This window comes from Melospiza georgiana, chromosome 4 (genome assembly GCF_028018845.1).
Source record: "Melospiza georgiana isolate bMelGeo1 chromosome 4, bMelGeo1.pri, whole genome shotgun sequence".
NCBI lineage: Eukaryota > Metazoa > Chordata > Aves > Passeriformes > Passerellidae > Melospiza > Melospiza georgiana.
In genome coordinates, this window is record NC_080433.1 from 7,312,207 (window position 1) to 7,334,731 (window position 22,525).

General features: G+C 45.7%; 1 protein-coding gene across 6 annotated transcripts in view; it reads right to left on the reverse strand.

The window, feature by feature from the left end:
- Positions 1 to 22,525, reverse strand: part of FRMD4A (FERM domain containing 4A) — a 372,469-nt gene that overhangs the window by 73,594 nt on the left and 276,350 nt on the right. For all 6 annotated transcript variants that reach the window (XM_058022117.1, XM_058022116.1, XM_058022115.1 and 3 more), the window contains 3 exons: positions 19,203 to 19,295; positions 6,408 to 6,492; positions 2,030 to 2,086 (listed from right to left, as the gene is read on the reverse strand). In XM_058022117.1, the coding sequence (XP_057878100.1) occupies positions 2,030 to 2,086; positions 6,408 to 6,492; positions 19,203 to 19,295 (235 nt within the window). The remainder of the gene's footprint in view (positions 1 to 2,029; positions 2,087 to 6,407; positions 6,493 to 19,202; positions 19,296 to 22,525) is intronic.

Consider the following 22,525-nt stretch of genomic DNA (forward strand, 5'->3'; position numbering starts at 1 on the left):
ACTGTCAGCTTTCAAGGGGATGCAAGACACAGGTTTCTCTAATTCCATGCTGGGTGTCTGGGTGAGTATTTAGCTCCCTTACTTATACATCTAGATACTTCTATTTATTACCATCACAGCCTGACATTAAAGGGTTGGATAATGTTCCATTACAGTAGTTAGTCTTACTGCACACCTGGAGAATCCCCAGAATCTGGTGAGTGCCCTCTGCAATAGATTTAGCACACATTTTGCATTTTCCATTTACCACAGACAATATGCCTTTCATATGATTCATGCTGAAGCACCTCATTTGCCACCAGCTACACAGAAAGCACAGTGCAAGAATGTAATTTGTGCTGTGAGGGAGTTTCCACTGCCAAAAGGACTGGGCTTTGTGCTCAGGTCTTTTGTCTTTACATCCATTCATCTACCCACAAGACCAGCCAGCCCACGTCCGGTGGTGTTTCAGTCCTGAGGCTGGGGTAAAGTTCAGAGCTCTGGTGGTACTTTAATTTGTTCTGGTTATAAAACAATTTGAAATAGGGCTGCAGAATAAATCACTTGAGTTCTGACAGACCTTTACTATCTTTCCATTTCCCTCTGAGTGAACTGAAGGGCAGACAAGCACTTCTCTGGTTCACAGGAAGGAGTCCTTCAGCATGTCATGATTACAGTTCAACACAGAACAAAGCCCAAAGGATTTGCTCTTGCCTGCATGGGTGCGAGCACACTGAATTTAAAAACAATTTTGTAGGGTATATTCTTCATAATTCACTGCTTTGACTTAAATGCTGCAGCAAGAAGTAGAACAAAATGCAGTATGATTCCTTTTGTTTTGCTTGGATCCTGTCACAAACACGGGTTGTAGTAGTTTCTGGTTACAGGCAGCAAAGGTGTGGCTTGTTTTGACTGTTTTCATTAAGTTACACATCACACTACTACAGGAATAAGCGTAACATCCTGTGTTTGTGGCAAGAAGCAATCCCAGCAACAAGGGTTAGTTACAGCTCTGGGTCTGGCTGTACAATTACTAAGCACTAAGTTATTCACTAGGATGAGCAGACAATAGATTCATAACCCCACTGCTGCTCCTCACAATGAGCCCGTTGTTTGATGTGTATTCCCCCAACAGCCAATATGTGATTTCTATAATGTGCTGCTAATTGAGTCCTCCATCCTCACTCTCTCGCTCCGTTCTTGTTGCATAAAATGATTTTAATGAAGGTTCAAATCCCTACACATTAATTGCTTCTTTAACGTGGCAAGTGCTCTAGAAGTGCAGTGCATTGTTATTTATTAGTGCAGTCTGATGAGCTTGTTTGTCTGTTCACATGGCTCTTCATAGCTTCATGGCTGATGGGAACAAAATTAAAACTACAGACTGTAAGAGAGGGGAAACAAGGATCATCTGACCATTATGACTGATCTGCTCCCACAGTCATGCTTCTAAAAAGAGAACTTTCACAAAACCCACCCTCACTACCCTGAAAAGGTTCCCTTCTGGGAACCAGACATTTACCAAAACACTGCTTGGTCATTTGCTCTCTGACCCTTTTCCCTCTTCTTGAAGACTGGAACTTTGAAAGACAATATTTAGAAAGGTCTTTAAACCATTCTGCCCACGTTGGAGAATACAGACAGCTGCATATGTAGAAGCTTATGTAGCTCATCAGAGGACCAAGCCCCACTGGGAAAACAAATGCAAGTTAAAAAAACAACATTGCATATGGATTTCACCTAGGAATTTGCATTCATCACTTAGATTGCTGTACATCACACCCCAGAGTCTTGAATATCTGTGCTGGTGCAAACACAACAACATTTCTGTATGCAAAATGTTGAGCAGTACCTGCTCCCTGAGTGGGGAGGTCTAGTTTGAGAGGCTTCTGTACCCATTTTGACAGAAACAATGGAAACTGTGCAAAGACATCTTTTTCCTGCAACTGGTGGGAACTCCTACACTTCCACACAGCCATTGTGGATTTGGTAAATCAAAACATTTACTGCAGCATGAGGAAGCACCAAGTGAGAGAAGGTGGGTGCTTACCTGCAAGATGTATGCAGCCAGTTCAAACACCACTTCACTGTCAACCTCAATGAGTTCCTTGAAAGGTGAAGAAAACAAGAAAGAAAAAGACAGTTGAGCTGCTATAAGAAGAACATACATCTCCTCCTGACTACTGCATGGTGAAGCATGCAGTGCCAGTTTTCTCCCTTGGCTAGGCTTCAAAGTATTCCCTGTGCTCCTGGAGACAAAAGGGAGGGAGAACCTGCCCACTCAGATATGGAAAAAGCCAAATATTCAGTGTAATGTGCTGGTTAATGAAGCATAACTGGATGTGGCATGAGGGGATTCCTGGGGGAGGAGTGAGGAGAAGGCAGGTGGAAGGGGTAGGATAAGGGCACATTTTATTTTCTTGTGTGATTTAGTGAAAAGCAGTCCAACATATAAATTTTTTTGCCCTCAGATGTGACCATGGCTCAAGGGAACACAGCTTTGTCCTTGGCTCACAGAAGCAGGGAATGAGAATTTGTTTTCAACACACTGAGGTGTTATCAAAGCACCCACTGGATTCCTCTGGCCCTTGCAAAAGGTAAACTCACAGGAAAATGAACCATATTTGCTCTCGCAGGATTTGAGCCCTGGCTTTGTCCTTTTCACCCCCCAAGAGCACTGAAGCTGGGGGTGGTTTGAGAATGAGCTATGACAGCAAGTCTTTTGGTCGATCTTCCTTCTCCATTTTATAGGAGCCTGCCACTGATGAAAGCAATCTTGAAGGGTTTTACTTGGACACCGTGGTCACATGAAGAACACTGATGGTTCCAACAGCTCCTCTATGGATTCCTCTGCTGAGCCAGGCCCTGCTATGGCTGAATGTGCAGAATGCAGTCAAAGCATCAAAAATGCTTGAGATGGGAGGCACAAGAATTACTCTGGAGGCCAAGCATGCTATTTCTGACTCTCTGGTCCCTGCCTTTGGGAAGCCAGTGGGCTTTTACTGAGATAATGTCTCTACTGTGCAACTAAAACTCCTACATTGTCTCCTATAGACATGGCCCAGTAAACTGGGTCACTGTTCAGCTCATTCCTACAGTGGTTTTTCTGCTGTATTTATTTAAGCTGCTGTTTTTAATATTTTACTTCATCTGGCAAGAAATGAGTGATCTAAATATAGATCACTGCTGTGATCCATGTTCCAGCCAACTCATGGCCACACCTCATTTACAAGCCACAATTGCTGCATTGGCTTGTCTCTGGCAAAATCAAAAACAAAGGGAACAAAAACGCAGGATAAGATCCAGGTGTCCTCGGCTTTCACTAGTGCCAGCTTTTTAAAATAAGTTCACCTCTTTCATAACAGCTCCTTGGGGAGTGAAGAGCAGCTCTGCTAGGGGCGATAAACACGCCTTTCCCCTCTCAGCTGAGCTGCCTGAGTCACGCAGGCACCTGCACCGGCGACGAGCCCGTGCCAAGGGAAGCGGCTGCTGCAAGAGGTGGATTCAGCTGCAGGCAGGGCTGGGCTGGGGCTACCAGGCAATCCCATAGCAAAGGGCAATGCAGGGTAGAACCAGAGCACCTGCTCTTCCTCCTGCCTGGGAGCATCAGGCACGGCATGGACAAACCAGCCCGTGCAACCATGTGTCGATGCTATGGCAAGTCTGTACTGGCAGGTGGAGTGTGCCAGAGCCCATTCTCTGGCCCCAAGGGTAGCTGGGGTGCAGCAGAGCTCATGACTAAACACTCACCCTGTCTCCTCTGGTCCCAGATGGGGTTTCCACCGCTGTGCTGCCTATTTGGAACAGGTGTGCATCCTTGATCAGTGCCTTGAACTCTGCCTGGGGCAGAGCCAGTTGGCACAGGCCAAAACCCACGCCAGAACGTGCGAGTCATTAAACAGCCTCTCTGATCAAGGGACAGTGCCTGATGCCAAGCCCTGTCTGCTTTGGTAGTACAAATGTGGCTTGGCCTTTCTGGAAAAAGTGGCTTGCTGGTGCTGTGCAAGGGTTTGGGTGTGTGGGTTCATGAATGTCTCACTACTCATCAGGGTTGCAATGGGCACAGGCAAAGGAGCACAGCACACAACACATGGCCAGCTGGCAACTCAGTGACCAGCAGCCCCAAACCAGGCCTCACTTTTATTCTTTCCCACCCTGAGCAAGGGGATGTTTGAGGATGTGTGTCTGGAGAACCAACAGTGTTAGTTCCTAACACTGCGCCAGCACCTCAGACCTTTCCCTGTTTCGTACACATTTATCTTTCCGGGCTGCAGGGGAACCAGGGTTGGAGGTTTCCCTGGGAAGTCCAATAAGGAAACTTTTGGTGCAACAAGGAAGCTCTCAAGCTTTGGCAGCATGCGACATCATGTGCTAGCTGCAGGAATGACAAGCACTGGCTGTGCTTGGACACCAAATCCCCCACAACATTACATTAAGAGGAATCTGCCGCGCTGGGTGCTTGCCCTGAGCTTTAGAAGACACTTTGCAACCAACTTTCAAATTCAGTGCCTTTTTCAATAGCACAGCATGGCTTACTGTGGCTGGAAGTCAAATGGGGAAGGATCTGCATGTGGGACTTCAGCAAGGCTATTCTTGGATAGAGATGCTCAGCTTGAATGTGCAAAGTAATGGTTTCAGGAGAGGTCAGACTAAAATAGACACACTTAGATCAGTAGGCACTTTGTTTTCTTTATTTTGTTCCCCTCTTTTTCTTATTAAGCTTCCTCCAAAAAAAGAACAACAGTGTAAGCTTTTCCTGGCAGTACTTCAAAAAGGAACTTTCCCCAGGAACCAAAACGTGATGCTCACTGAGCTTGTTGCTGGAGAGGGCTGACTAAGCACATCTAATTGCAGCCTTGCCAGAGAGCAAAGCACTGCACAGCTCAGCTCAGCAGCCCTGCCTAGTTCCTGGGCACTGAAAAAAAAGGAATTTTCTGGCTTCTGCCCTGCATTTTAGAAAATACAAAGTTATTGTCCATGTATTTTAGGACATATAAATGTCAAGTGAGGCTCCAGATTTGGTGTAATCTACTTGGTTTAGCAGGTGACAAATGTGCTGAGGGTTGTGGGAGGGTGGAATAATCTCTCCCTGACTACATCTGTCTTTTCCTACCACTTCCTCTCTGGCAGATGGAGGTGAGTCACAGGAATGGCCTCTGCCAGCACAGAGGGAGGTAGGAGGGATCCTCCCAGGGAATCCCAGCTGCTGACACACCTCTCCCAGCCCCAGACATCCAGCCCACCTGGCTGAGTCTGCACACTGCCAATCTCCACCGCAGCGTGGTCTGGGGCTGGCTGATTTTCCAGACCTTGCCACACACAGCTGGCTTGTGGCATGAGAGGGATCAGCTTCATGGCTCTGCTGCGGGCACCTCTCCAAGCTGAGGGTGTGGATAAGCCAGGATGCTTTATCTCTGGCACAGAGTACCTGGCAAGGGGCTGCTCTGAGCGGCAGTGCCAGGGACAGCAGCCTGGTCTTGCAGGAGTGGACCAGGGAGGGCAATCACTCATACAAAAACATTTCTCAGTGCATGGCTTGTTCCTCTGCAAGGTGATCTTTGGCGCATACCCAGAGACACCTTTACCCCACTCACATATAATCCCATAAACTGCTCCCATCCCACAAATCTGAGCTCACTCAGCTGGTTCAGCCTGGAGAGGAGGCTGAGGGGGAGACCTCATGGTGATCTGCAACATCCTCAGGAGGAAATGAGGGACAGGCACTGAACGCTTATCTGGAGAACAGTGACATGCCGAGGGAGTGACGCGAAACTGACACACGGTTGGATATCAGGAAAAGCTTCTTCATCCAGAGGGTGGCTGGGCACTGGAACAGGGAAGTGGTCACAGCACTGAGCCTGACAGAGTTCAAGATGCCTTTGGACAACACTCTCAGGAACATGGTGGGACTCTTGGGGTTTATGCGTGCAGAGCCAAGAGCTGGACTGGACGATGCTTGCTGTTCCTTTCCAACCGAGGCCACTCCATCGTTCTCTCTCCCTCTCCCCCCTCACACACGCCGCTGTCCTCTCCCCGAAGATGGCGCCCGCGCCGCACTGCCGCCCTCTGCGGGCCCGAAACCCTCACGGCAGCCGCTGGGCCCAGAGCGCCTTTTTAACACAAATCCAGACATTTCCTTCTAAATACAAGCCAGTTTATAATTTTGGCAGTGCCGATTTCCTCCTGCCAGCCACAAGAGTTACTTCCAGGGCTGTTTTACCTCAGAACCACTCTCTCACAGGAAAGCTGCTGCCAAGTGCGGTGGCAGCTGGAGACAGAGGAGTGAGGGAATGTGTGAGGAGGAGGAGGAGGAGGAGGAGGAGGAGAAGAAGGTTGTATCTGGAAGTCCAGGTGTGAGCAATATAAATTTTCAGCAGGGAATGCAGATCCAGGTGTCTCAGCCCACTCTGAGCTCCCCAAGTTCTCACCTTGTAGATGCAGGACTTGGCGTTCAAGAAGAACAGCTCGATGGTAGCATTGTCCTTCAGATAGGAGATGCTTTCAATGTAGAACCTGAAAGGGAAAGCAAGACGGGTGAGACATAAGGGAACTAGGGCAAAACTTATCATAAATGTGGTCAATGGAGTAATGATGAATGTGCTAAAAATGAACTTTCTTCTCTTACACCAGGCTGAGGTGATGAAGCTCGTGCACACTCCAGGGCGTGATCAGTCACCATCACCTCAGCCATACCAAAGGAACTGGATCACCAAGTGGATGATTTAGGTTCAAAGAATAATATTTTTTTTTTTTTGTTTTCAGACTTAAAATAAACCTTTATTCTGTTTTCTTGTAAGCTTCACCTTCATTTGCCATCACATTTTCACCATCAGCATTTCTTCATCACTCCTTCACTCATCGCAACAATTTGGTGCTGTTAACCTGCATCTTGTAAAATATTCATCTACAAAAATGCACTTTTGGATTCCTTCCCTGTCCCCTTCAGTTCTGCATAAAGCAAATTTTATAAAGGCTTCTTTACATATTATATCTATGGTCTCATGATAAGACAGTAGTTACTAACCTTGCACAGTTTACCAGTACCATGAATAATAATGTTAAGGATGACAGGGAATGATCATAATCTATTTTTTTTTTGAGTTGAAGTGATTCCTCAGAACTCAGGAGAAAGCTCAAACCCTCAGTGTCAGAAAACCCACTCATTTGCATTGGCTTATTGCCCCAAATATTTGCAATTATGTTGAAAGCCCATGATATGTGTGAATTTATTCAGTACTCCATGTCCTGCCTGCTCTGAAGGCCTGATGCTTTGGCAATGAACCTTTTGAGAGCTTTGTGAGAACTGACTCCTGTCCTTAATTCTGCCTTGAGATCTTCTCTTGGGTGGGGGGAAAATGTTCTGGATACTGTCAATGTTAATGACTGATCATTCCATAGGGGTATGTTGTGTGTTCCTGTGGTAACAGAGAAAGCCTGGCTATGTTTAGTGAATGTTAAGGTGAATTTTGTATTGACTTAATGTTTTAGGTAAGGAAAATTAAATAGATCACGATGCTGTTTGGTAGTGATCTTCAAATTGCACTGCAGTGACAGCAACATTCCTTACATAAATTCCAGTGCTATCGTGCCTTGTCAGAGGCAATTAGAATAGGGAAGGTGCCAGGGAAATGGTGTCTGCACCAGGGACTTTTTAACACCCAAATTCCTTAGAAATCTGGGTGGACATGCAGGGTCCAGTTACAGAGAAACCCCACTCCCTGACCCTGCTGTCTGGGAGCAGACAGACCTGCAGAAACTCCTAGGGCTTCACACAAGTGCTGAAGGGATTGTCCACATCCAGATATCTGCAGAGTCCAGGGCCTTAAATGCAGCCTCCTTAGGGGCAGAGGTCAAGGCTTTGTAGCGCTCCTAAGTGTCTCCTGAAGGCTCCTCAAAATACTTTATTTCCTGACAGGCAGAACCAACTTCTTGCTTATTAGAGTGAGAGAAACATTTTGTTCATCTGCTGAAGGGCTGCTGTCTGTATCACCCTTCCTTCTCCCTCTTCAGAAGAGAAATAAAAATAAAGCCTGGATGAAATAAAATAAACCCGAAGAAAACACCAACAACCAAGCAAACCCGCAAAACACCAAAAACATTTGAATGTAGTGATGACGAAGCACAAAGATTAAACTTCTTATTTTTTTCTGGTTTTCAGTTTCACCTACTGTCCTTAAAGTGGTCTCTTTGTAAATAAAGAAAATACTTGACTTTAGAAGTGCAAAATTTGATGCATTAAAAAAGGAACTTTCTTACTAGATCCACTCTCTAGATCCAGTGCAGCTGGCTTCCCATCTGCTGAATTAATGGAGAATAATGCTAATTTGACACATTCTGTGGTTCTTGAACAACCTCCTCTTCTTATCACTGCTACCAGTGCTCTCCAGGTTATGGTGGTAGATTTTCTTATTCCAAGGTCAGAAGAAAACGAGAACATTTTTTCCATTTTGGATCCCAGTGAATGTTAGCCCGAAAGCTTTTTGTTTCAGCAGCTCAAACGCGGCCGTTCTCACCATCGCTAGAGGGCAATATTGCATTTCTTACGGCTGCAGGGAGCTTTCCCAAGGCTTTCCACATGGACATAGATCGTTTTCTGTACAAAATTAAGTCTCTGGGAGCACAGAGCCTGCACATGATACTTCATCTCACAAAGAAAACCCAATTCTCAAGTGATCTCCAGCGTGGAGAGTGAGCTGAGAAGCTACTGGCTCTCACACATGCACCCAGACAAATGTGGAACGTGCGCACCAGGAAACTGGTGGTACTTAAAGGAAAACAGATTTGCAGAGGGAACTCTTGTGGGATTTTCTGTGTGGCAAGCTCAGAAAACCTGAACTGGAGTAGACTACCCTGAATTTACAGTTGGTGCAGTAACAACAAAAAGGGCAGGGAAAGACACTTTTTTTTTCACACTTATGACTAGTTTCTGTCCCATCTCCTCCTGTTTCCATCTTTTATGAGCACAGCGAAGGAACCAACACTTTACAATGACCAATGTCAATGATGAAGGAGGCAGGCAGGAGCATCCAGCTGCTAAGGCAATGAACCAAGCAAACAAAAATCTGGGTTGAACTCCCAACTCGGACATAGGTTTCCTTTATGACCTTCAGAAAACCATTTAGCTGCTGGGCTGTTGAGCTGGGCTTAGGAAACACCCCTCCCTTCTCTGCCCCCCTCTGTCTGTTTTGCCTGCTAAGCTTAGGAGCCTTTGAAGGTGTGTTTCAAGATCATCAGTTTTGAGAGGCAGCTCTCAGATTTCTGTTGAGGACTCCCCAGAGAGCAGCATTCCTTCCTGTGATGTGAAGCTGATGTGCCTGGGATATAATGGATGGGCTGAACAGGGAAATAGGCAATAAAATGTGTCCAAGACCTCTGCTCCACTACCTGCATCTCTTGCAATACACACTCAGCAAATAGTTTTGCCTCCAGCAGCTCCTACAAGAGGTTCCTTGATAGCCAGCAACTGTGCCTGTGAGAAATTAGCTGCCTGCAAGGAAGGAGGAACACCCCATGAGACTTGGGGAGTGTAAAACCAAAGGAATAATTTTGGAGAAAATGTAAAAGATCAGCCAGTGTTAATCTATTTCTGCATTCCTCCTCCCTCCCCACCCCCAGTAACTTGTAATTCATCAAGTACATTTTCTAAGCATTAATTAAATAGACCAGTGAATATTATGCTGGATAATGAACACAAAGTGCCTATCTTAGCTGCTCCCTCTCAGCAGCAGGGAAATAATAATGAGCACTGCAGAAGGTGTCTTGGAAGACTTCAGAAGCTGCTGCATCTGAAATGTTTAAGGCTTTTTAGCTGTGAGGACATGTCTCATACTGATCAGATTGCTCTCTGTTAAGCATTGCTTAACTGACAACTTTCTCTGAGACAGCTTAAGCCCCCTGAAGCTGTGATGAATGGCAATTCCCATCATAACCAGCCAAGCACAGCCTCAAAGTGGTGCTTGTGGAAACTCCTGATCCTTGGGTGAGGAGAAACTGGTACCAGCACAATTTCTCCCTTGAATTCCACACAGGCCCACCCAGCTCTGACTCATGGCTCAGAGAAATGCCTGACTGGGTCCTGGACTCAGCAGTTTGATAAGTGGTTCTTCAGGAGATGGAGAATCCCTTACTGCTGCTGCTGGTCTCGTCTGTGAACCCTGGTGTGTGTGCAGGTGGGCAAATTCAGCAGTGTTGGGAAGCTGTTTGAGCACTAGTGCTCTGTCCTTGTAGTGGGAATAGAGGAATTCAGGACTGCCAAGCACCTGAGCTGGTGGATACTGGTGTGCACGGTGAGAGAAAAAAATGAGCAGCACTCCTGATCTCCATACACCGAAAGAAACTGTCAAATACAAAATATTTAGCATTGTCTCTAACACTCAGCCCTAGACATATCCTGTCAGCCTGAACTTGGCCATCTATCACCTAGCAGGGACCAGGCTCTCTGCAGTTGAGTTGCTGACTGGGCAGATAGACTGTCATAGCATTTGAGAGCACAAGCCTATGTGTTTACTTCCAAGCAGAACCTGCCAAATGGTAAAAATATTTCCCTGTGATCTTCAACACAATGGTATTTCAAAACATGACCACAGCAAATGGATGTCTTGTCTACTTCAGGTGTTTTATCTTTCTTGAGGCAGTGATATCATCCTCATTCTTGTAAAGTTTGAGTCTGGTGGGAGCCAGCTAATCCAAACACTTCTATTCACATCTTTCCCAGCTGGCTGACTCTGATCTGGTTGGGATGCAGGACAGAGCTGTCAGCAGAGCTCAGTAACCCTCTCACTCAGTGGGCGACCCCTTATTTCATTATTACAAGGAATGGGTAAAAGAGACCACCACTTTTCTGCCTCATCCGTGCTGAGGTCTGGCTCATTATCCCTCACCACATCATTCAGAACCTCAGAGGATAATGTGAAAAATATGAGGCCATTTGTTAACCAGGAAAAGAAAAATCGTATGTGTTGGTATAATGGACTTAAATGCAGATGTCATTATGTCTAGTGTCTTATGCTAAATGAGTATTCTGACCAGCACAGGCTGCACAGCTCCTTTTATGTTCCAGCTCTGTTTGCTAATAGTCATGGCTACACACTTTTATGTGCTGCCACTTAGAAGCAGACAATGCTCATGCTAAATAGTTGTCCTGTTAAGTAATCAGTCAGGAATGAAAATCAGCTAAAACCTCTCCTTCTGCATTGATTTTGCTTTGGATCCCATGTCATGTCTCCCTGTGCTCAAGCCCCACCACATCCAGCACCTGGGATTGGTACACAGGGGACAGGAGGCAGCAAGAGAGACAGACCTTCGTAAACCTTTACCTTGTTGCAGGGGAAACTGTAACACTGGAGGTGAATTGGATTGCAGAAATTCAGGGAATCACAGCTAACAAAATAAAAAGCTGTGGATATTTTTTAACCTGAGCCTGTCCCCTCTCTCTCACCAGCTGCACTATATTATGAAGTTGTCTGCATCTTTACCTTCTGTAAATCAATTTTTTGTGATGCTTCTAAAATGTTGGCCCATTGAATCTCTGGAAAACCATGTGCTTTGGGGATATTTGCTCATTCCTATGCCTCATTTTCTCCATGTACAAAATACTTAGGGATCTGCTTTGGAATATATAGAGACCAACTCTCTTCATCTTTTCTAGGCTGTGTATCCTGGGAGTCTTTGCAAAATACTAAGTGCTCCAGTACGGACATAAGGAAGGGAAGGAGTCAAGGTGGAAGTGCAGCTACATTCCTCCCTCATATTTGGTTACAGCATGAAGCAAAGGCACTGACATGAGTATTGTAAGTCCTCTGCCCCCTACCCACATGGGGAACCCAGCCTACCCAGGCTATAAAAGCAGCAACCCAGCTGAACATAGTCTGCAAATTGCTCCACCACTGCAATGTCCCCTAGAGCTTAGCTTGGCTTGCAGAAGTGCATCTTTGCACAAAAAGATGTGATTTTGTACAAAAGCTGTTGCAGCCCCTCTTACCTTGGAGTGATGTGCTTATCTGTCCCAAATGTGAGGTGAGGGCAGTGACTGGATACCAGCAGCACACTGCCTTCCTCCTCTTTTCCCTCAGTCACCAGGGGAATTGCCCCTCAATCTCCTGAGCATCAGCACAGCCCTTTCCTGCTCTTTGGTCATTGCCAGGAGTCACATCTTGGCTATCAGGGTAACTTGCTGGGTGCACTGTCTCACATAACGCCACTCCTCAGCATCTAGAGAACATCTTTTATCTGAGGATTTCAGACCATTTTAGCAATAGAAATCCCTCCAGCTGTCCCCTGAGTTGTCAGCAGCACATGAAGGAAGGATTTGTCTGTCAAAGCTGGCATGAGGATCATTTATTTACTGACTCAGCCCTTGGTCAATGCCAGGATGATGGGACCCCTCACAGCAGACCTTCCTTTTGTGCACTGATGACAGCCCATCACACCCACTGGGGTAAGGTATGAGCACACAAATTGCAGTGAAAACAGAAACAATGTCTGCATGACTTTGACCCAGTCAGAGAATCGTGTGTAGGCACTGAGACAGCTACTGCAGCTTGATCCAAATTAGCTACAAGTCCTACACTGACAGAATCCATCATTTCTGCATGGTACCTATCATGCAGTCTAAATGCTTCCCAAAATTAGACAAGACAATGCTGCCAGCATCAACACATTCAAAATGTGGCTCAAAACAACAAATTTTCAGAATGCTGCTTTTTCTGCCCCCTCGGGTAGCTGAATGGAAAGGAAAAACAACTTATCCCCTTCTCTCAACACAGCTCACTTATACAAATATATTCCTAGTTAAGCAGAAAACAGAAATGATGTTATGGGACTCAAGAGCCAGACTGCTATTAAGATGTGTGTGTAATGGATGGCTTAGCTCAGAGCTGTGTGCTAAGTAGCAGAGCCCCATTAGTTCCCTTCCTCAAGCAAAGGTCGGTTTTCACACGAGTAAATCTTCTGACTGGACAGAAGTTTCTCATATCTCTAAAGAGCCTCTGAGGAGCGCAGCCTCCCCGCAGGCAATTTATTACACCTTCCCCCGGGTGAGCAGAGCAGGGGGCCACCCTGGGAAGGCTGCAATAAATTGTCTGCAGGGAGCCCTGTCTTCCAGCACAAACAAGGTCTGAGTGGCTGTATTTATACGCCGTGGCTGCCTGGGAGGAGGGGGTTTGCAGGGCTGCCGGCTTTTGGGATCTTCCTGCTTAGCATCCACACAGCTGGTGCACACCAACCAGCAAAACACATGCTGTGCAAAGAGATCTGGGCTATGGCACGGGCTTTATAGACAGAGCAGCTCACAGGAGCCCCTGAAAGCAGCTTGGTGGAACTGGCTTGATTATGTGGGTTCTATATTCTGTTTTTTGCCATTGTTTCTACAGCATCCCACAGCAGTGCACAGAGGTGTAGCTGTAACACGAGCAGGTGATGGCTCTTTGTCTCTCCTTATATGTTGCACAAACTCAGGGATTTTCTGGCCCAGTACTGGTTCTGGCAGTGGGTGAGGGAGACAGCACAGCTGCAAGGAGCTCTGGGAGGAGACAGCAGTGAGAATGTCCATGTGCCATGGACAGCTGGCCATGAGAATGTGGATGGAGCACCCCAAGGTGCTGAGACCTCTCAGGGCAGTTCCCTGAGCTCTCCTGGGATGATCAAGCTCCATGGGAAACTGGGGTCTGTCACTGCCCTCCTTGCAGTGCAGAGGGCTCTGCACAGGATGAAGGAAGAGCAGAGGAGCACAGTGATTTGTAGATACGTAATTTTGCCCCAGCAACTTCTCCTGGGTGCTAACAGGTGTGATGAAGCTTGGGTGAGAGCAAATTCTGGCACTTCTCTTCCTCTCCCCTGGCTGCAAATTTAATGTGTTTGATAATCTGTTTGTGCAATTTTCCCAGTCCCTATAAACCCCAATTTCACAGCATGGGGCAGAAAGAGGGCTGTCTGCTCCTTCTCCCTCCTCAGAGGGGAGAGACAAGAGCTGGTGATTCCCTCATTCCCTGCTTGGAGCAAAATATTGGAGCACCACATACCTTCATACCACCCTTTGGATGGAGAAACACAGCCCATTATGTGTGAGAGAAATAAATTGCTGAGGTTAATTTTGTGTGGTTCCATTCAGCTCTTCCTGCCAAGGCAGGCTGCTGTCATCACAACCCCTAATCTGATTTCTTGGAGAGAAGCAAAGCTGAGTGCATGTGAGTGGCATACACAGCCATGGTGTGCTGGGATCCCACGTTAGTCTGCTGGGGAAGTTGGGAGCAGGATGCTCTGAGTCTGCACACCACAAATGTCTCTGGCCCATGAGTGAGGCAGAAATGCAAGTTCTAAGGTCCAGTTAGCTCTATGAAGAACAACTGTCTCTCTTCCTTCCCAGGTCAGCTGTTTTCAAATGGCCTCTGATTTCTTTCACTGTTAGCATTAGTCCTTTTCTAATGGAATACAGGTTTGAGGATGCCTACAAAGAAGAGCTGAAAGACTAAAATAGCCTAAGGCCTCATTAACAGCTGAAATCTGGTCCAATTCCATTTAGATAGCCTGGTGAAACCATGTAGATAGGAAATGCTTCCTCAGCCCTGGCTGGGCCAACCTGCTTGAAATAATAATTTTAAATTTACAGACTTGGTAGGACAGAGGGAAGCATCAAGTGAATAAGCCTACATCTGAGCAGGGCTCTGAGCTCAGAGAAGAGACACAGGTATTTTAAGCCTGCAACTTGTTGAATTCCAAAGCAGTCATCTTTGGATGAGTCAGATGAAATAAGCCAGATTAATTGTTCCTGAAAGGTGACTTTTTCTTTCCAGTGGTTATATAGGGAGGCTGCACTAATTAGCTGTGACACAGAGCTGTCTGCCAGGTAAAGATCTCAGCTCTGGTGTGGTGAATCTCATCTCAGACTGCCCACCTGCCCCAGCTGCCTCAGACCTGGACTCCCTCCAGTGCACACAGAGCTATGTTCCTTCAGGTTAAGGGGGCACAGGCACCCAGGAGCTTTCACTCTGTGTTTCACTGCCAGTCTCTTATTTAGGGCCACTTTGTTCTGTAGTAACTGTGGCAACCTGGCAAAATGTCTGGCCTCAATATTGAGAGTCCTGAGCCCCCACAGCTCCCATGCTGACTTCAGCCTAGCCAGTGTATATGAACACATGCCAGATGTTGCTGAACACAGGCATTCCTTTGTGGGAATACTGCCAGCCCGTAGATACAAACTCTACCCCACAGTGTATTTGAGTACTGAGGATTTATTTCACATTTTGTTCCATGCCTTTCTGAAAGAAAAGCCTTTCCATGTGAGACATATTCTGATTTAGTGTGACGACTTCTGCAGTGAGTTGTCACTGTTTAGCTGGTGGAGTTGCCCTGAGAACAAATATATTCATTCCTGGGAAAAGATCCACCAGTGGAGTGAATTTTATTTGCTAAGCTTGTTCATATAAATTAACAGCATGACAAACATACAGAAGATAAAGAGATCAGACCCATGCTGGTAGTTCCTTTGCTAAGGATTGCTAATCTCACATGGCCATTGTTTGAGGATGAGAACTCACTGCAGAGCCTGGCAAACTCTGCTCTCCATGAACAAACACCGTGGCTGTGCTCTGGTTCTCTCTCACATCAAAGCTTGACACAAAAGGAGTAACTCTTGCCTTCTTTCAGTCTGTATGAGTCTGAGCAAAATGCTTCCTTCCCAGCCAACAGGATGTACCTGTGCCTGAACCCTGCAATCTCTATTTACCTCCTTTGCTGCCCAGGTTTCCACACTGTACTCAGTTTCCTGCACTTTACCCCAAGGCTCATGGTGAGAACATTTTCTCTCTTCTCTTCTGGCCTCAAAACACCTCTGTAAAATCAACTAATCAGGCAAACCCTCATTTTTCCATCCCTATGCTTTACTTCTCCTGGACTTCAGTGGTGACTCTCATCTGACTTGTAAACTCTCTAAGACAGGGAATTAGCTTCACCAACAACCAAGCAACCAGGGCTATGGGAAGCCACCCAGGGAAGCTAATTCTGAGGTGAGAACTAATATCACTCCCATTCTGTTGCCCAACATCCCTCCTCCCCTGCAAGACACATGGCACTCCCTCTTGCTTTCATGTGTGTCTTTGGAGCTATGTAAACAGATATTAGAAGAGTCTTATAAAATAATATTGCACAATAGCCACGGGGCAGTTCACAGCTGCCCAAGAGTTCTGATTGCTTCCTAGATTCCTATGCTGTTCTCAGTGGAAAGCTTTCATTGAAGCACTAGATGACAACCTGAAGACAGGGAGGCTTCAGTAGCTGTGTAAATGAACAATGGAAGGAGCAAATTCTTACAAACCAATGCTAAAAACATCCTTCTAAAATTCCCCTCCTTTGACACCGTGCTGTGAAATTTTTGGTCTTTGATAACAGAAGAGAAGAAAGACACTGGAGATCAGTGTTCAACGATGTCAAACCCCAAGGAAATGTGTGTCAAAAGACAAAGCTTCAACAGTGCTGCAGAGATTTTAAAAAAGGGAGGAGAATTTCACACTGCAAAGCTTGTGAAACTTCCTATTTTCGGCACAGTTCTTTCAAGAAGCCTTTTCTTAAGAAGGCAAGCTTCCCTTTAAATGTACTTTTAGAGCAGGCTAAAATCTGTGGCATCTTCGGTGGGCATTCTGCAGGAATGTTGAGGGTAAAAACCATTTGATGGTCACATTAAAGGTGAAAATGTTTTCACTGCAGCTTTTCCTCTTCACAAACTACCCTTTACTTTTCTTGCCTGAGGCTTCATCTCTTTAGTAGTTATGCAGTGTGATTGAACTGAACATTTACTTCAACTAGAGGGAAAAACCCACACAATTACTAAATCCCAATGCAATAAACAGAATTCTGTGTCATGAGCATCTGGCACATCCAGTTACTTGTATTACTTGTATCTCTCCATTTAGGACTCCCAGCATCAACCTAAGCTTTGTCAGCTGCAATGCTTGGGTAAGGCAAAAAGGCATCTGCAAGCACAGGCAAGCCTTTACCTGTGACATAGTAGGTGTCATGGGCATGAAGTTCCTTACAAATTAACACATTTGTGATTAGGTTCAGTACAGCACTAATTATCTCTGCTTTCTGCCTGATGGCAGCAGGGGAGACAGAGCATTCTGTTTATGGTATGTTTATGAATGGCTCTGCAAGCTGCTGCACACCCCCAGATTGTGAAAATAAACCCCTGTCTGTGGGTGGGTCTCTTCAGAACTTTCCTTTAGCCATTGCTTTAGTTCCCAAGCCAGAACTAGGTAACAGATATTTTGGGGCCTTTCCATCTTCAGCCATCTGGCTGGAGTCGGTGTCTTCAATTGCCTTCTGCTCAGATCAGATTTAGGGATGGACATGGGAACTCCTTATGTGCTGGGAAACTTTTTCAACTTCTGCCAGCATTGACATCCACAAGGGAAATAAGCAGCAGAAAAGGCTCAGTAAGTTAATGCCCGTTTCTAACTCTTGAGGCATCTGGCTCCCAGTCCAATCCAAATTGTAACTCAGTGTGACAACCCACTCATTGCTGCCATCAGCAAGAGTATAAGCCCAGAGTCAGTCTGGTTTTCACACATGCAGGCACTGAATGCTGAGTTTTTCCCTGTGGATTGAGATTCCAGAACAGGAGGGGTCACTCATTCACTAGCTGTTAGATGGATCTGTATCCTAGGATGCCTCTTGGCTGGGATCCCATTGGAATGACTGGTCTCCACTGTGCTGCCAACTTTCATAAAACAATACAGATGGCAATATTTATGCTTGTTGAGTGGTCTTTGAAATGAATATGAGAGTGGCTCAGTAGCACAGGCTTTCACACATTTTACAGTTCTACTGCTAAACCCAGCACTTAGCTCTTGCTCACTCAGGGCTTTCCCTGCTTTCCATGGGATCCCTGTCTTAGCACAGACTCCCCATTTTGGCCCCTGGACAAGATATCTGGTAACTGACTGACTGTGTTCTCAATGAGCATCAAGATTTTCGTGTATCTCTAAGCACAGGTGGATCTGGATCTCACATGCTGAAGGTGCTCTACTCTAGATCTACCCTTATGGTTTGAAGCACCCAAAATATGGACTAAATTCTTCTCTTGGGAGATATCAGGCTAATTCTGGACTCACAGGGCTTTGTGCAGTCTTGATTTGTCCTAAGATCTATCCACCACTAAATATGGGGCCACAACAGAACAAAGAGTCTCTTCTCCTCAAAAGCCTGCCTTGTAATGGAAGTTAAATGAATGACAATCACTATGTGGAGGAAAAAAAAAGCTTCACTCAGGGGAAGAAACTCAAAAGTAGGTCTTCATTTTTTTGTGGGTACTATGGAATGAATGAGAGTGATGTCAGATGTAATATAACACTGGAGTGGAAAGCCTAACAGAAAAAGACACAGTTACGCTGTGCTGGCTTGTTCTAGACATGAGCTATCCATTAAAAGTAAGTCAAAACCCTCAACTTAATTTTGTACATATGCCATCCCAGCCCCTGGCCTCTCTCTGGGCGTTTCAAAGCTGCAGGAGCAAATTTGTCTTCTCAGAAAATATCTCCCTTGGAGGCAAAGGCACTGTGTGCATAAAAGCACTGCCAGCTTCCAGCAGCTTCCAAACACTAACAGTTCCTTGTAAAAATCCCAGGTGAAGTTTGAAGCTCCCAAACTGCCATAATCTTCATTAAAACTTTTATAGTCTGGTCCAGCCAAGTAGAAACCAACTGGCTGCCATAAAATGCCATCATTTGCTATTTGTGGGTAATTCACTGTAGCACTGGGTTCAGAAGGTGAGTATGACAGAGCTGCACAGGGATTATTTGGTCTCTGACAGAATGCACCCTGTGGGCACAATCCAGAGGAGACTGATGGCTCACCAGTGAGGAAGTGTTTTCCCTGCAGGCTGCTGGCTCAGGTGGGTTATCCTGGCAGAAAGAGGGCTTTGTTCTGCCACCCTACTCAGCTTGGACTTTGCAGCTCAAAGCCCACAAGTAGAAGTGTAAATACATAACATCTGATCTTGCCCTCATGCATTTCCCTGTGGATAGCCATGAGTGTTGGTGTGGCTACTACTTGTTTACAGTTGTGTGAGAAGAGTTTGCAAAGCCAAAGAGCTCAAAAGAGACCTCTGTGGAAGTGTTTGTTTGTTTGCCCACAGGTGTTTCTGAGAAACTGACAGCCTCACTTCCTGGCCTCCAGGAAACAGGCTGTCTGTAGCTGTATCCCATGGGAAAGGCTTGCCATCAGGCACTTACCTGACACAAAAGTACAAAACAACTGGTCCTGACTTTTTGGGGAAGTCATGTTCCAGCACCCGGCGGTCCAGCTGAAGCCAGTTCAAGTGTCCCCTGGCAAGAGAAGAGACAGTTTTGAGCCTGGCACCAAAGAGCTTTCTCACTGCTCACAGCAATGAGGTCTGAGGTGTTACAAATGTGAACCAAAATGTGTGCTATTTGCCCTGGACTATTGCATGGTATTTGAAAAACACACAATAAATGTTTGAGGAGCAGAGGCGATACCATCCTGGCAGTGTTTCAGTCTGGGAATCGAACTGCTAAAGTTCAATCTGTCAGGGTGAAAGCTGGCAGCACTGAGCAATCAGGACAGCCCAAAATGTTATAAGCTTCACCTTTTTATTACAGACCCCTGGAGCAGTTGTATCATTAAAAGTCTGTCAAGATTTTCATTAGAAATCCTTATGGTTAAGAGTTTCCACGACGCCTGCAGTATTTCACTCAAGGCTAAACCTGACTCTACAGTCTCAGACAGTTTATTTACCACCCACATGCCTGCAATAGCCTCTCTAGGTTTGCCCAGCCCTCCTTTTTCCTTCTTCAGAGAGCTCTTGAAAAACAGCTGCTCCATGAAGCGTTCCAGCTACAATTACCACATGCTGCTTTGCTTTTGCCTAGATGGTACCTGTCGTTATTTTCTCCTATAATTTATCCATTCCTGCCTTGCTGCTGGAAGCTTTGCTGGGCAGGAGCTCTGTTCTTTGTCACGTTCCCCACATTGCAGAGTGCTGTGTGTGCATGAGAGGTACTTTATAAATACCATCATTAGTATTACAGGGGCATCTGGCTCCCCAGCTGAGATAAAGGCCCTGTTAAATTAGGCACTGTGGAAATACCTAGGGTGACATTCAGGCCCCACTGAAGCTGGCCAGATTTTTGCCATTGCCTTCAGTGATGCTAGGGTTGCATCCTGTGGGCTTTTGGCTGTTGATTTCAGTCAGACCAGATTTCACCCAGAGGGGGAGGCAGCCCTTGCCTTCAGTACTCTGCTGTCTAGACAAGCAAGGGGAGAGAGAGCTGAAATGATTTGGGGGAGAATCTTGCAGCAAATAAAGCAGGAAATGGAACTCAGATGTCCTGAGCTTTATTCCAGTGCCTATTCACCAGCTCATGATAATCCTCAAGAATAATTCTTCATTCCACTGAAAATGAAAAAAAAAAAGAAAAAACCAGCCTGCTTTGAAAAAAAACCCCATCTATTAAATTACCTTCTAGCATTGCCACAATATACAGAGTACATTGCTAACGCTTATATATATAGCAAAGGACATATACAGCAAAAACACTCAGCTTTCACAAGAGTTCTCATGTACATGAGCTTTGGGCAACTGAAAAGCCCTTTTAGAAAGTAAGCAATGGCATCCCTGTAGCAATTTAACTGGATTTACAGCCCCCCCCACTCCATCTTTCCCAGAAAAATAAATAAAGGGGAAAGTAGCACTATCAGGAGGCTTTGAATCACCTGGCTTCAATGGGAGTTTCTGTACTGCTGCCCTGGCTTATGGAGGTGCAGAAGAGGATGGGCAGCTCAGGGACCTTCCTGCCAGGCAGCTCTGGAACCCTGGTGGGACATTGTGTGTGCTCACCTGAGCACAGCATGCTGCTTCAGACCAAGGGGCTCTAAATTACTGCTGAGCTCCACCCATCACTCTCATGGACTCAGGATCAATATGTCAAGACAGAAGCTCTCCTCAGATTTTGCCATGTAGAAGTCAGGCATTCAGTTTAAGCAGCCTCTGTATCTATTTTGTATCTAGGTACAAGTGATATGTGTGGAGTCAGGGACTTTTCAGACTCATCCTGGGCATCTTTTGGTGTACAAAAAGAGTAAAGCTTATTTTATCCCCTGCTCTAGACACCCATGTGTTTCCTTCCAAAATATTGTAACTTTCAGACAGCTTTTTCTTTAGATAAAATTTTAAAATAAATTTTTTCTCTTTTTTATTTCACTTTATGTAAAGGGTAGCCTATACCATGCATTAGGGGCACAGACTTGCTGGCAGTGTGTCTACTGGAAAGGAGTGATGCAGATTTTCAAGCCAAACTGGTCACCTTGTATGTCTCCATTGCAGTACAAGGGCTGAGGACAAGTCTGCCCAGCCCAGGATCAGGGTGAGGATTGCCACATTAACTCATCTGGATGTAGGAACTAACTGGTCTTGCTCTGGGGAGATGCATAGCTGGCATGCAGCAAAATGCAGGGTTTCCTTCCATCATTTCTGCTGCTGGCATGCTAGTGTGAGATCCATGCACCATTCCCTGTTGTTCAGCACAGATGTGTACTTTAACAAGGTTTGGCTTTTAAAGGCAGATACTCCAGACTGTCAACAATAATCCCCATGGAAAGATTCTCAGCCTAAAAAATTAGAGGTGTCTAGCTTTCCTGATGCATCCCCCTTCTTGAAATCTGTAATTTTACCTTTTTTTTTTGGTCATGGAGTGCTGTTCTGTTGCTCTTAACAGGCCTCAGGAAGGCTGAAATTAGCTGTGAAGGCTCCAGTTACACGCGGGATTGAAACTAGCCATGCTCACCCATTTCTAGCCCAAGTACAACCTGAGCATTTACCATGTAGGCCATGGTACAAAATGCTGTCAGAGCAAGGAAAAGCCCCACTAAACCTGACATCCTGTGCTAAACCTGTCCAGTTGCATTTGTATCACCAATGCAGCAGCCACCAGCAGCTGATGGTGTTACACACCAGATCCCACTGAGGGCGAGCTGTTGACAATGGACTTACTGTCTACCCTTATGTTTATTCAACAGCAATGTCTGGGTATGCCTCATGTGCACAAGGAAGGGTTGAGAAGCCATGGTGCACAGAACAAAAAATCACTTCAAGGTATTTCTTATTTTGAAAAGACTTGCTCTTTTCATTCTCATTGCATTTTTAGCAGGAGAAACTGGTTGGTATAACCATACATACATACATATATATATATATATATATATATGCATACCAGTTCCACATTTATGTTGATCACATACACAGTTCTGAGTACTGGATTGTCTGATCTTCCACACTGGATAACACATTTAATTGCCACCGAGTTTTTAGGTTGAAGAGTTTCATTAGTCTCATCTGCATGGAGCTTAAATCCAAAGCTCCTTCAGAGGAGGAAGGTCACTTAAATCCCTGCCAGGAGCTAACTGCTCACTGTACTCAATTACTACTTACAACCTTTCATCGCTGAGGGCTTCTGCACTGCAGACTGTCACCCAACTCCTTGTTCTGAAGCATGGCACGTAGAGAACAGCAGCAGTGAGCAGTCCCTGGTATCTGCCT